The following is a 15,233-nucleotide window of genomic DNA, read 5'->3' on the forward strand; positions in this document are numbered from 1 at the left end:
GGCCCCTTAGTTCCAGTGAAGGGAAATCTTAATGCTACAGCATACAATGACATTCTAGACAATTCTGTGCTTCCAACTTTGTGGCAACAGTTTGGAGAAGGCCCATTCCTGTTTCAGCATGACAATGCCCCCGTGCACAAAGCGAGGTCCACACAGAAATGGTTTGTCGAGATCGGTGTGGAAGAACTTGACTGGCCTGCACAGAGCCCTGACCTCAACCACATCGAACACCTTTGGGATGAACTGGAACACCGACTGCGAGCCAGGCCTAATCGCCCAATATCAGTGCCCGACCTCACTAATGCTCTTGTGGCTGAATGGAAGCAAGTCCCTGCAGCAATGTTCCAACATCTAGTGGAAAGCCTTCCCAGAGGAGTGGAGGCTGTTATAGCAGCAAAGCGGGGACCAACTCCATATTAATGCCCATGACTTTGGAATGAGATGTTCGTCATGTAGTGTATGTAAGGTAGCTACTGCATGTGCACCTGAGTTAGCCCTTGGTCATGACTCTCAGCTCCATCACATTACACATAAGAGTTGTTGGAAGAAGGCGTCTTCTGTAGGGGGGAGTTCTGTTAAGAGCCGCAACACTCGGTCTGAACATTAATATGCATCGCTTGCGGTGCAGTTTTGGACCTTATCTTTCATTTTGGCGAGAAATTATAATATTTAAAAAGGTTAAATTGATACACACCTTTATAGTTTAACAGGTTGAAACAGTGTACATTAAGTGTGTGTTTTGCATCTGTGAAATTATTTTGATGTGATATAGTAAAGTAGAAGGATTTATGTTTCTATAACCGTACTGCAAATGAGAATTAATTAGTTTAGTTGGAGTATTTGGCTGTTTTGGCTTCCAGAGCCAATTTGCCCTTTAAATAGAACATGTAAGGTCCGTGGACTAAGTAACATTAGGCTCCATTAGTCCAATTTTGGGCTACACCTGAGTATGACATGTACATGTTATTTATTTTGAACATCTGAGAAAACAGCTTAAAATATTAATACTTTTCATGCAACACGTAGACAAAATTAAATGTACAGTAGTTATTTGTTTGTGTCAAGAAAGAGACATGATAAATATTTAATTGTAAAAGAAGTAATGTTTTTTTTAGAAGAAAGTCTAATGTTTTATCAGGATAACAAATACCTGGCAACCCTGCGAAGGACCTCATCGGCCTTCGTCGGCTGCGCCTACTAGTAAACTGCAGTCACCGGTTGGCGCTGGCTTTCAGCGGGGGAGGGTTTAGCTAGACGGTTTAGTAGGGGCGATTATTCCCGGATTAAAAGTAGGCAGGAACTGCGGAAGGAAAACGGAGAGCGTGCCCTCGAAGTTTTGGCGCAACTTTATTTTCAAGGGTTCGACAACACACCTCCCTGGAGAGGTTTTTCAGTTTATGGAATACAAAAACAAAGCGAAACTAGGCGTCAGGCCTGTGGCCAACTAGCTAGCAAACTGTTAGTTTAGCTAACGTTGCTTTCTTCACATAGCTCGCTATCCACTAGGTGTTGCCACCGTGCGTGACTAACTTCGTTAGCTTAGCTAGCTTTGTGTTGATACAGACCCTGTTAGTTTTACTGCAAATGTGTCTTATTTTTCAAAAGTTTTAGAAAGTTATTGCTAAGTAGTTATCCGAGAGCAACATTCTCTGCTATCCTTCGCTGAAATCAAAGTTGAGCAGCAGTGTGTGTTTTGGACAAAGTGATTGCGCTAGCCAAGTTAATTTGACAGGCGTTTGTTTTGTTGTTGATCAAACGTCAAATAGCGGTCACCCAAGCGTCCAGGCAACTGTCATCGGCTCAGAAGAAAGAGACCACCGACCGGAGCGAACCTTTTTCCATACCCAACCCGCCAGGACCCACTCTCGTCTGCGGCTGGCCCCAGAAGGAGCTGGCCACACGGCACTGCCTGCCCAATGGAGGAACATGACAACATGGATTATTTTTACCAGCAGGTCCTGCAGAAAGACGTTACCCGCAGGCTGCAGGTCGGGCAGGACCTCATAGACTACCTGAACGACCCGCAGAGGTCCACCGATGTGGAGCAAGACAAACCACGGCTGGATAAAACCGTAGACGAGCTGACGGGATGGGTAAACTCCAGCAACTACAAGGTTAGAGACCGCAGCGCATGGGAACGTTGCGGTGTACACTGCAGAGATCCATTGTCCCCCGACCTATCCTGTTTTTGGTAATCGTTGTCTAACTAGTTTGAGAGAAATGTTTGTGGTAATAGGATGTAGACAGGGATATATGGGGATCCCGAGCCAGGGATGATTATCAGTGTGGGGACAATAAATGGCTAGGAAGGGAGAAACAAGAAGTTATTCATTGGATAACGAACTGTCACCGCAGTCTTCTTGTGAAGCAGGGGGCAGTCCCGCTGTAACAGAGGTACAGGTAACTGCCAAAATAAAGGAAACGCCATCATAGTGTCTTAATAGGGCGTTGGGCCACCACGAGCCACTGGAACAGTTTCAATGCTCCTGGGTTATTCTACAAGTGTCTGGAACTCCATTGGAGCGATGCGACACCATTCTTCCACGATAATTTTTATTGCACTACTTGGCTTTATCTTGGCCAGGTCGCAGTTGTAAATGAGAACCTGTTCTCAACTGGCTTACCTGGTTAAATAAAGGTGAAATAAATAAAAATACAATAAAAAATTGTTGTTTCGTTGGTGGTGGTGGAAAACGCTGTCTCAGGCGCTGCTCCAGAATCGCCCATAAGTGTTCAATTGGGTTGAGATCTGGTGACTGAGACACGCACACACCATTTAAACCCCCTATACTCCATTGAGACCCCTATTTTAAAGTCACTGAGATCTCTTCTAGCCATGGTAGCAAAATAATGGGCAACTGGGCATTTTTATACATGACCCTAAGCATGATGGGATGTTAATTGCTTAATTATCTCAGGAACCACACCTGCTTTCAATATACTTTGTATCCCTCATTTATTCAAGTGTTTCCATTATTTTGGTAGTTACCTGTATTTTCTAGCTGTAATTTTACCAAACTGAGCTAATCTGATTCAAACAGCCCACTAATGTCCTCCAAACTAGGCATGAATTTTAAAAGTGTTAAATGTTCTTATCTTTTGAATGTAAAATAATAGCTGCCGCTAGCTAACTCTGCTAGCCAGCCATGATTGTTCAGCCATTTAGCTAGAATAAACAGCTAATAATATTGTACTAATAAGTTTAATACAAGTGTTTCGTTATCTTGTGACTCTCAATGTGATGGGATTGAGTTGGAGATCCTTCAGTTTTTGGTTGTTTTCTTAGCCTAGACAGACGGCTAGCGCTAGTAGTGGGCTGTGTGTATGCTTGGAGGAGGAGCCCATTGTCAGAGGAGCACCCAGACTAGAACAGAAGATGGGGGAGGGGTCAGGGCACCCATTGTGTGTGTCAATTGGCAAGTTCGTTTTGCATGGCCCGGTGACCTGGGTGAGCGGAGTTTAAACATTTTAGGCCATTCCATTGGTCCGTAAGTGAAATCTCCACCCACCATGGGCACCGGGCCATGCAAAACGAACTAGCCCAATATCTCATACCGGTATCTGTGGAAAATACTGGAATGTGGCCCTTGTTTTCTTTGCTAAATTATCTCCTAAACCCAGACAGTTATGTCTGAACCATGGAATGAATCCCTGCAGCAGACACTGAAGGTGATGTGTTGATTACATTCAACTGGAGGTGAATCTATTATAACTACTTAAGTTTAGATGTTTCTATACCTTCCCTGGTATAACACCAGGGGTTAAGCCCATGGAAAGTCTCAGGCTGGACCGGGCTGCAAAGAAAAAGGTCACTAGACTAGAGGATCCAGTGAAATAAAACTGAAATCAGCCCTAAAAGTATCCTATTATTTCCCTTAGGGTTTTATGTTATTATAAGAGGATGACATAGTTTGACAGAAACACAGATGTGACATCAGCAGGATAATCACTTTGACCAGGGTGTGATTGAGTTAGTAATATGAGCCTGGTCCAATTACAACTGAACTCCCTATCCCCTAGCGAGCTCCTTTGGTGTGTACAGTACATGCCTGTATTCACAAAGCATCTCAAAAGAACAAGTCTAGGATCAGGTCCCGCCTGTCCTTATATATTTTTTATTCATCGTGATTTTAAAGGCATGATTTTACCCTGCTCTCCAAATAAGAGATCCTAATTGGTCGAGAGGAGAGAAGGGAAGGGGCCGGCTGCTGTGAAGATGCTGAGTCAGCCTAGATGAGAGATGGAGGGAGGACAGAAGAGAGAGACTGAGAATGAGAGGGAGGACGACAGCAGATAGGACTGGAATTCAGGAATAGCAAAAGCGAGGGCAGGGGACAGGGAGATATGAACGGCTGCAGAGTAGGAAAGGAGGAGAGGTTGGAGAGTGGGATAAAAGGACGAGGGAGGGAGGGAGGGAGGGAGGGAGGGAGAGCAAGAGTGATGGAGTCAGAGACAGGATAAGTGTAAAGCCCCAGCCCAGTCAGACTGAGACTGACTCAGAGAGCTGCTGCACAGAGGAGACTTGTATTGTTGCTGGTTCCTCGTTTTATTTATGGACTAAATATCTATCTCTCTGCCTCTCTCACACACACACACACACACTGCAGAAAATTATCCTCATGCTCATTCACATACAGTGAGGGAAAAAAGTATTTGATCCCCTGCTGATTTTGTACGTTTGCCCACTGACAAAGACATGATCAGTCTATAATTTTAATGGTAGGTTTATTTGAACAGTGAGAGACAGAATAACAACAACAAAAAACAGAAAAATGCATGTCATAAATGTTATAAATTGATTTGCATTTTAATGAGGGAAATAAGTATTTGACCCCTCTGCAAAACATGACTTAGTACTTGGTGGCAAAACCCTTGTTGGAAATCAGAGGTCAGACGTTTCTTGTAGTTGGCCACCAGGTTTGCACACATCTCAGGAGGGATTTTGTCCCACTCCTCTTTGCAGATCTTCTCCAAGTCATTAAGGTTTCGAGGCTGACGTTTGGCAACTCAAACCTTCAGCTCCCTCCACAGATTTTCTATGGGATTAAGGTCTGGAGACTGGCTAGGCCACTCCAGGACCTTAATGTGCTTCTTCTTGAGCCACTCTTTTGTTGCCTTGGCCGTGTGTTTTGTGTTGTCATGCTGGAATACCCATTCACGACCCATTTTCAATGCCCTGGCTGAGGGAAGGAGGTTCTCACCCAAGATTTGACGGTACATGGCCCCGTCCATCGTCCCTTTGATGCGGTGAAGTTGTCCTGTCCCCTTAGCAGAAAAACACCCCCAAAGCATAATGTTTCCACCTCCATGTTTGATAGTGGGGATGGTGTTCTTGGGGTCATAGGCAGCATTCCTCCTCCTCCAAACACGGCGAGTTGAGTTGATGCCAAAGAGCTCGATTTTGGTCTCATCTGACCACAACACTTTCACCCAGTTCTCCTCTGAATCATTCAGATGTTCATTGGCAAACTTCAGACAGGCCTGTATATGTGCTTTCTTGAGGAGGGGGACCTTGCGGGCGCTGCAGGATTTCTGTCCTTCAAGGCTTAGTGTGTTACCAATTGTTTTCTTGGTGACTGTGGTCCCAGCTGCCTTGAGATCATTGACAAGATCCTCCTGATTCCTCACCATTCTCATGATCATTGCAACTCAACGAGGTGAGATCTTGCATGGAGCCCCAGGCCGAGGGAGATTGACAGTTCTTTTGTGTTTCCTCCATTTGCAAATAATCGCACCAACTGTTGTCACCTTCTCACCAAGCTGCTTGGCGATGGTCTTGTAGCCCATTCCAGCCTTGTGTAGGTCTACAATCTTGTCCCTGACATCCTTGGAGAGCTCTTTGGTCTTGGCCATGGTGGAGAGTTTGGAATCTGATTGATTGATTGCTTCTGTGGACAGGTGTCTTTTATACAGGTAACAAGCTGAGATTAGGAGCACTCCCTTTAAGAGTGTGCTCCTAATCTCAGCTCGTTACCTGTATAAAAGACACCTGGGAGCCAGATATCTTTCTGCTTGAGAGGGGGTCAAATACTTATTTCCCTCATTAAAATACAAATCAATTTATAACATTTTTGACATGCGTTTTTCTGGATTTTTTTGTTGTTATTCTGTCTCTCACTGTTCAAATAAACCTACCATTAAAATTATAGACTGATCATTTCTTTGTCAGTGGGCAAACGTACAAAATCAGCAGGGGATCAAATACGTTTTTCCCTCACTGTAACAGTACAGCCAGTCCATATGCAACACACGCACGCTCCACAGCAGCCACATTAATATTGCAGATTGCCTTTTCTGCGCTCTCTGAATGTTTTAGAGCTGCAGATATGGTCGACTGGGTTTGAACCCGGGTTATCTGCGCTCTACTAAACTTACCCCGCTGAGCTAAAGCCTGGGATAGTCTTTAGGTCTCAGACAATTGGAGAATCTCAATTGTATACTCCTCGCGTCTCTTCTCCTCCTTCTCAATGGGTTTTGAGAAGGAGAGGAGAGAGGATGCGAGGAGTATGCATTGTTAGATCCCAGTCCATTGAACATGGTCAGAATGGGATTCCCCTTCTCAGATGGAGGCTGGGCTTTTCCTCTGGTTGGGATGGCTGGACTGACAGTTGACCATGCAGTTTTGGTAAAGATGCTACGTCATCTTTATCGTGTGTTTCTGCAAGGTCACTACCAGCTAGACGACATACACAGTGAGTCATGAACAAACACAGGCTGACAGCCAAGGGTTGGTGTGTTGTTTTCATTGTGTTAATATCAGAGGGGCCTGAGAATACCTGAGTGGACATATGGTCCTCGCTCCCCCTCTTCCCCTCCCCTTCCTCCCTCTAGTCTCAGTGACTGTGTTTACTGCTCAGCTAGCCTGCAGACTCCCCCCCACTGTCACCCCCAGGTAAACTCACACACACACAGGCTGACAGCCAAGGGTTGGTGTGTTGTTTTCAGTGTGTTAATATCAGAGGGGCCTGAGAATACCTGAGTGGATATATGGTCCTCGCTCCCCCTCTTCCCCTCCCCTTCCTCCCTCTAGTCTCAGTGACTGTGTTTACTGCTCAGCTAGCCTGCAGACTCCCCCCCCCACTGTCACCCCCAGGTAAACTCACACACACACAAACACACACAGCCCCCTCAATCGCTCTCAACTGCCATATGGCTGAGAGGGGGGAGGCAGGCAGGACTGGGGGTCGATCTGTAATCATCTCTCTCTCTCACCTGTCCTCCCTTCTCTCTCTTCTCTGTCCTCTCTTCTCCGTCCTCCCTTCTCTCTCTTCTCTTCTCCGTCCTCCCTTCTCTCTCTTCTCTGTCCTCTCTTCTCCGTCCTCTCTTCTCTGTCCTCTCTTCCCTGTCCTCCCTTCTCTCTCTTCTCTGTCCTCCCTTCTCTCTCTTCTCCGTCCTCTCTTCTCCGTCCTCTTCTCTGTCCTCTCTTCTCCGTCCTCTTCTCTGTCCTCCCTTCTCTCTCTACTCTGTCCTCCCTTCCCTCTATTCTGCTGTCAGTTTTCTCTTCTTAATTTCTCTCCGCCTCTCATCCGTCTCCTTCCCCCCTCTCTCTCGTCCTCTGTCCTGTAAGCAGCCATCTTCTCTCCTTTCTTCTCTCTGTTCTCCTCCTCAGACCTCTGGACCTGGTCCAATTTATGATGTCATGACGCCTTTGGTCTCAATACTCCACAAGAGCATAATCTAAGACATACGATAGAACTCCCTCTTTCTCTCCCATCCTCTCTCTCCCCCCCTCTCTCTGTGGTTACCTGGCTCCACTCAATCTGTTTGACTAAAATAGGGAATAACAGCAGTCAGGATCCCTCTCTCTGGGAAAGGGGGAATATTTTTACAGATTTTCTCTGGAATGTTCTGCTTCCATCGTGGTCTGCCAACATGAACATTCCAGACGCACAGCTCCCTCTGCATGAGATCAGATCCTAATCTCTCTCTCTCTCACACACACACACACACACACACACACACACTGGAAAACTAGACTACAGAGAGAGACATAACTCTAACTTTGATACTGTGTGTGTTGAGGGTGTGTTTGTGTGTTTTAACTGTGTGTGTGTCACCCTGTGTTGACAGTAATGTGTTTCTGTGTCTGTCCTGTAGGTGGCGTTGTTGGGGATAGACATTGCCGGGGCGTTCGTCGATCGCTTGGGGGAGCGCTTCAGAGGATACCTGGGAACAGGTGAGATGCGTACACTCCTCTACCGCTTCTGTCTCTCTGTCTCTCTGTCTCTCTGTCTCTCTCCCCCGATTCATCCTATTTTCTATATTTAGGCTGCAAATGGTCTGGATTACTGTAGGACCACCCCATCTAACCCCCTGCACACACACACAGCCCTCATGGACTGCTCCTGTGTCTGCCTTTGGTCTGTGTGTGGTGTACTTATATAACTCTGTCCTGTCAGACCACTGCTGCAGGTGTCACCAGTTGTCATTGTCACCCAGGCTGGCCACACACACACACACACACACACAATCTATCTCTAGGAGGAGACAGGCTGTCAGACTCCAAAGGGAAAACAACCGTCTGTGACATCGCCTGAACCCAACTATCTGAAAACACACACACTCTTCTCTCTGTCGTGTGTGTGTGTGTGTGTAATGTCCTTAATGGAAAAGTTTAGTCTAATATCTCTCTTGGCATTCAGGGCAAAAATGTCCTCTAAACAAGGTCTATCGTCTCTCACTCTACCCCTCCCTTAATTTCACTCCCCTCTCTCTACAAACACAGAGGAGAGGGAGATGAGGTCATAGTAATAATAATAATAATATGCCATTTAGCAGACGCTTTTATCCAAAGCGACTTACAGTCATGCGTGCATACATTTTCGTGTATGTGTGGTCCCGGGGATCGAACCCACTACCTTGGTGTTACAAGCGCTGTGCTCTACCAGCTGAGCTACAGAGGACCACATAGTGATTAATGAGGGACATTAGTGATCTACACAGAACTGACTCACCCCTCACTGGCTGTGTCTGTGTTGTGTATTTCTGTTCCTGTTTATCTCTCTCCTGTCTCTCGTTGATGATCGGCTGCGGCCATCTTGTACAGTGTTCTGACGAGTGTGTGTGTGTCCAGTGTTCAGAGGAAGTGAAACCTCAGTCCTCTAATGCAACAATTTCCTCAGTTTAAAGAGCTCAAATAAAATGACAATAAATGAAAAAATATGTTTGCTGGTGAGAGCAGGGGAATACCACAATGAACTCGCACATATGTTCACGTGCGTGTGTGTTTGATGCTAACATCAGATGATGACGTGTGTCCGTCTCTGCAACAATGCCCCCCGACACTGTGTGCTGGACCCTTATTGTCCCTGTTGCCTAGGAAACCAGCTGTTGTGGTAGCAACAACCCACCACACACACACACAGAGGCATTCCTCCCTGAAAACATCAGCGGGGGAGTGACAGGGTGATCCGACTGCATCCCTTCTTCGCCCTCGGTGTGTGTGCATGTGCTTGTGTTTGAGGTTCGAAGGGGAAATCTGAGGATTGCGTAAAACAGTAGCAGAGAAACTAGTGCCTCTAAGGAAAATCTCAACTCTGTCTGGTCCAAATTCTGACTCCCCTCAGCCTGTCTGTCCGTCTGGTCCAAACTCTGATTCCTCTTTCAGCCTGTCTCTATCTGTCTGGTCAAACTCTGATTCCTCTTTCAGCCTGTCTCTATCTGTCTGGTCAAACTCTGATTCCTCTTTCAGCCTGTCTGTCTGGTCCAAACTCTGACTCCCGTCTGTCTCTCTGCTAGCAGACAACTGTGTGAACTCGACAGTAACTCTGTCCCGTAGAGACCCACTGTCTAATTAAGTCTGTCTAGTAGCCGCTGTACTCCCAATGTTTAATTCTAGATTGAAGTCAAGTATTCAAATATGACATTTGAATGTCTCTGTCTGAGTAAGTGTGTGATTGTAACTGTGATTTGTGACATTGTTGATTTCTTCAAGTCCACTAGGGGGCACTAAGGTCTGGTGTGTGTGTGTGTGTGATTAATAGACATAATAAAAAGGGTACATGGTTCTGTATTACGTTATGTGCTGTCAAATACTGCCTCTCACTCTCCCTCTCCCCAGTGGTCCCAGCATTAGTGGACAGGTTGGGGGACAGTAAGGACCAGGTCAGAGACCAGAGTCAGACTGTCATCCTCCGCTGTATGGAAGTTACCGCATCGCCTATGGTGAGACACACACACAGCACGCACGTCATATACACACAGCATCGCCTATGGTGAGACACACACACAGCACGCACGTCATATACACACAGCATCGCCTATGGTGAGACACACACACAGCACGCACGTCATATACACACAGCATCGCCTATGGTGAGACACACACACAGCAAGCACGTCATATACACACAGCATCGCCTATGGTGAGACACACACACAGCACGCACGTCATATACACACAGCATCGCCTATGGTGAGACACACACACAGCACGCACGTCATATACACACAGCATCGCCTATGGTGAGACACACACACAGCACGCACGTCATATACACACAGCATCGCCAATGGTGAGACACACACACACAAGCATGACACATACATTATACTCTCTCAAAAGTGAGAGAGGGGGGCAAATAGACAGATCGTCCCTTCCTGTATTCCAGGAGTATTACATTACGTTAAGTTACATGTCAGGCCTGGAGGACTGCAGTTATTGCTTCTCATCTTTCTGTAGATCAGATAGCTGAACTGGTTGAAATTACATAATTACAGCCAGATTATATTACATTAAAACCTGATTACAACTAACTGGCTTTAATTAGGATATTTTACCCAGCTTTGCCTGCTGGGTAGAGGAGTTCAGGCATATAACTGTGAGAAGCTCACCTCCGAGAGTGAGAGTTTACAGCAACCAAACCCCAGCCTCTCTCTCTCTGATTCTGTCAATAATACATCATTCACCACAGCTGCCTAGCTCTAGAATAACACAGAGACCGTATCAGGATAGCAGCTCCCTCTTCTGGACATAACCTGAACTGCATGGAAAATTACTTACACACACAGAGACTGTAACCTTCTTAATCAATAATCTGCTGAGCCCCCGTGCAGTTTGCCTCCAATAGACTCCTTCAGTGTTAACTCTCTCTATCTCTCTCTGTAGTATGTGTGGGAGAGGTTGCTTCCTGGTTTCAAACATAAGAATTTCCGCAGCAGAGAGGGGGTGTGTCTGGTTCTCTGCGCCACCCTCAACACGTGAGTACTTCCTCTTTCCCCATCAATCACTTCCTGAGGTCACAGGTCATACGGAGTGAAAAGTAGAGAGAGGGTCATATACCACAGGACAATATGAATCCCCTACTGCAGCTTACATGGAACATAATCATATTTGTTTGTGTGTGAGAGAAAGGGCTAAAGACCGACACAACCCACTCTCTCTCCAGAATTCATCTTCTTACCTGTGTGAGTGACTAGAGGTCAGAGTTGGTGGCTCTATAGTGACCTACCCTGAGTCCCAATAATCTGTCCACTTCCGCACTCATCTACACATTTAGAAGTATTGGACTGGTGTTGGAATTTAGGGAAGTGAAGTTGCACACTTCTGGAGAAAGTACTTGACTTACAGGTTTAGTTTATGCTGCTAACACTATTCCTCTAAGGCAGGGTTCTTCAATTCTGGTCCTGGAGGGCCGAATCACTTCTGTTTTATATTTCTACCTGGTAGTTAATTGCACTCACCTGGTGTCCCAGGTCTGAATTAGCCCCTGATTAGAAGGAGAGGATGAAAAACAGGTGTTTCGGCCCTCCAGGACCGGAATTGAAGAACCCTGCTCTAAGGCATGCACACACTCTAAAGCACATGTGTCAAACTCATTCCACGGAGGGCCTAGTGGCTGCGGGTTTTCACTCCTCCCTTGTCCTTGATTGATGAATTAAGGTCACTAATTAGTAAAGAACTCCCCACACCTGGTTGTCTAGGGCTTAATTGAAAGGAAAAACCAAAAACCTGCAGACACTAGGCCCTCCATGGAATGAGTTTGACACCCCTGCTCTAAAGCTAAAGCCTTTAGCATCTCCTCGCTAATTGTAGCATCATCTTGCTAATAGCACCACCGTTGTTGTAAATTCTAAGCTGCTACATAGCTTAAGGTCCCTCTCTATAGCCTACTGGTGAATGCTACTGAATGGTCAGTTCCACAGCTAAACTCATACCATCTCTCTCTCTCTCTCTCTCCCTCTCCAACCCCCCCCCCCCCCCCCAGGTATGGTGCTCAGCCTTTGAGTCTCAGTAAGATCGTTCCGTACCTCTGCACTCTGACTGGAGACCAGAACCCACAGGTAAGAGAGTGTGCGTGAGGGTGAACCTGAATCCCTTTTTGTCCCCAGTCTCTGTCCCTGTCTGTATTTAAAGCCTAATGTCTAGAGTGTTAATGTAACATAGAGAGGAAGCTCTGTTACAGACCAGCTATAGGTTTGAGTTCCATTAAACACATCGTGGAGCGCACAGAAGTTCTAATCATTGTGTTTCTATGGTGGAGTATACGACAATACAGGAATGCCAGTGTGCTGGAGGTTCCTATTCTAATCCTTTACCCTGTTATTAGCCAGTCAATGGGAGACTGTTAAATAGCTGGGTGAGAGAGAACCCTGGTTTCACCACTGAAACATGAGTCCCCAACCCCCTCACACACCCACAGAGTGATTATTGTGTGTGTCTGTTAAGGCTGGGAATTGCCAGGGACCTGACGATACGTTATTGTCACGATACTTAGGTGCCGATACGATATGTATTGAGATTCTCACGATTCTATATAAATTGCGATTCGATACTGTGATTTTATTGCGATTCGACGTTCCAAACATATTGCTCACCATATGTCTGCTGCAGAGGGACAAGAGAGAGCCATTAGAACGAGTTTTGATCAGTCAGGGAAATAAAAGTGCTGAAAACAAATTGGTGCCATATTTTTTTTTTAAGATTGAGAACAAGCTATGAAGGAAAAATACAGGAGTTGTACTGCAGGTACAGCCAACTAGCGGAAAAATTATATTGCAGTATTATCAAAACGATGCGATTTATCATAAAAGATTATATCCTGATATGTAACTATCAATTTTTTTCCCACCCCAGCATTAGTGTCTGGGTGTGTGTCTATGTCTCTGTCTGTGTTTACCCCAGGGTTGAAATCTGTGCCTGTCAGCTACCCAATCATTATCCTCCTACACTCTAGGGATGTGACAAATGGACAATCAATTTTGCTTAACTTTTAAACAGCCATTTTTTTATTGGTTTTCCGTTAAAATGATTAACAAAAATCATAAAATGTCTATTCACAATGCAGAAAAACTGTCCTATTATGTATGACCGCTAGCGCTGGGCAATGAACTTGTATCTAACGCAGTCAAATACCCTTGAAAGAGCCTCGGCTACAGCATGTTTGTTTGTCTGTAAGGGTACACTACGGCTTTTTAAATGCCAACACCAAACCTTCTCTGGAGATAGTTTGGAAGCGCCACTGAACAGGCATTTTACTTGTCTGTAAAGGAATGCTGCTTCTGAAGCGGGACTAACGTCCATCACTAGGCGACCAGAACTGTCAATCAAATAATCTTGAGCTGCCTGCGTGTAGACCGTTCTCTCCTAAAGAAGTACTTTAAAGTTAATTAAATACTGTGACTTACCAAGACATTTAGTAGAAAGAAAACCCATCTTCCGCTAGGAATCGACTTAAGATTCAGTATTTTTGGAATGGAGGAGACTGATTAGTTGCCGTACTTCCAAGAACACAAACACTTGCATCTTTCATAGCGTGCTAGCGAGGGATGGAGAGAGAGGGGAGGTGCACAGTATTGGCAGGTCGGCCACCAGGCAGAAAGTCAGAACCGTGCACTAGGCCTATCTATCGGCAATGAAAAGCTGTATCTCGCAATTTCTTGGCCTGCAATTTCTCGCAACATCAGTAAAGCAAGGCCTAGCATAAATAAATAAATAAATAAATAAATAAATATGCCATTTAGCAGACGCTTTTATCCAAAGCGACTTACAGTCATGCGTGCATACATTATTATTTTTTTGTGTATGGGTGGTCCCGGGGATCGAACCCACTACCTTGGCGTTACAAGCGCCGTGCTCTACCAGCTGAGCTACAGAGGACCACAGCATCAATGAATAGGCTAGGATATTCTACTAGCAACAGACCGAAGACTGAACACACACTGGCATCATTAGCGAAGAGAAAGAGCAGGCGAGCCAGCTGCACTGTGATTTAAAAAAAAAAATTGTGGGCAACGTGGCCCTTCATCTACTTCCCCAGAGTCAGAAACTCGTGGATATCATTTTTATGTCACTGTCCAGTATGAAGGAAGTTGGAGGTAGTTTCTTGAGCCAATTTTAACTAGCGTTACCCATAGACTTCCAGTCATTGTGCTATTTGCTAGGATCCCAATTTCGTTTAAACGTTCACACCCCTACAACACGCTGTCCCAACCAATCACCATCCCTCATATTCCATGGCAGTCCCGCCCACACACAGCCCTGCTCCCAGCCAATCAGAATTTAACACTTGCAGCATTCAGCCAGTCACAGCACCCTTTACAACACACCAAGCCAATCACGTCGCATGGCTCATATGTATGTGTGTGCCCCGCCCCCTCCCAGTGTTTTTAATCCCACTCAAAGAGGAGTGGACTTAATCTATGTTACAGAAAATCCCACTTCTTTTAGCACAGTGCTAACACACAGACACGCACTGGCACCATATATGAATACCATCCTGCCAAGCACTGCGAGCCCAGTGAGAATTAAGGTTGTAAAGTCACATCTCACTGGGGGGTAAAATGTGTGTGTGTGTGTGTGTGTGTGTGTGTGTGTGTGTGTGTTGGGGTGAGCGAGGGAAAGTTAATGCATTATCCTCTGCTAGGCCTATCAGTTATCTGAGGCCACTCATCCTGTCTGTCCTGACCACACACACACACACACACACACACAGTCCTGACACTGACCCTACAGTGGTAGAACTCACTGACTCCCCTTTGAGTCCCTGGCTGCCTGTCCTGTTAACTCATCTGGCTACTATCCACGAGTTTGAGTTATGATGCTCCTGTTTAGAGTCAAGGGCCAATAGGATGCTTGTGTTTAGAGTCAAGGGCCAATAGATGTTTAATGCTACAGTAATTCTTATCTCCCTGTTTAACAGCATCTGCTATTTGACTAAAATGTGAATAATATGAAATATTAAATTATTTAAGTATTTAGATAATAATGATACTGGATAAATAAAGATAAAATC

General features: G+C 45.5%; 1 protein-coding gene across 3 annotated transcripts in view; it reads left to right on the top strand.

Annotated features, from left to right (window-relative positions):
- Window positions 1-1,254: 1,254 nt before the first annotated feature.
- Window positions 1,255-15,233, top strand: part of clasp2 (cytoplasmic linker associated protein 2) — a 66,429-nt gene continuing 52,450 nt past the window's right edge. For all 3 annotated transcript variants that reach the window (XM_084158497.1, XM_084158495.1, XM_084158496.1), the window contains exons 1-5: window positions 1,255-2,114; window positions 8,098-8,176; window positions 10,061-10,164; window positions 11,108-11,199; window positions 12,207-12,282. In XM_084158497.1, coding sequence (XP_084014623.1) covers window positions 1,917-2,114; window positions 8,098-8,176; window positions 10,061-10,164; window positions 11,108-11,199; window positions 12,207-12,282 — 549 coding nt within the window. In that variant the 5' untranslated portion in view covers window positions 1,255-1,916. The remainder of the gene's footprint in view (window positions 2,115-8,097; window positions 8,177-10,060; window positions 10,165-11,107; window positions 11,200-12,206; window positions 12,283-15,233) is intronic.

Source organism: Coregonus lavaretus (assembly GCF_964263955.1).
Source record: "Coregonus lavaretus genome assembly, chromosome: 3".
Taxonomy (NCBI): domain Eukaryota; kingdom Metazoa; phylum Chordata; class Actinopteri; order Salmoniformes; family Salmonidae; genus Coregonus; species Coregonus lavaretus.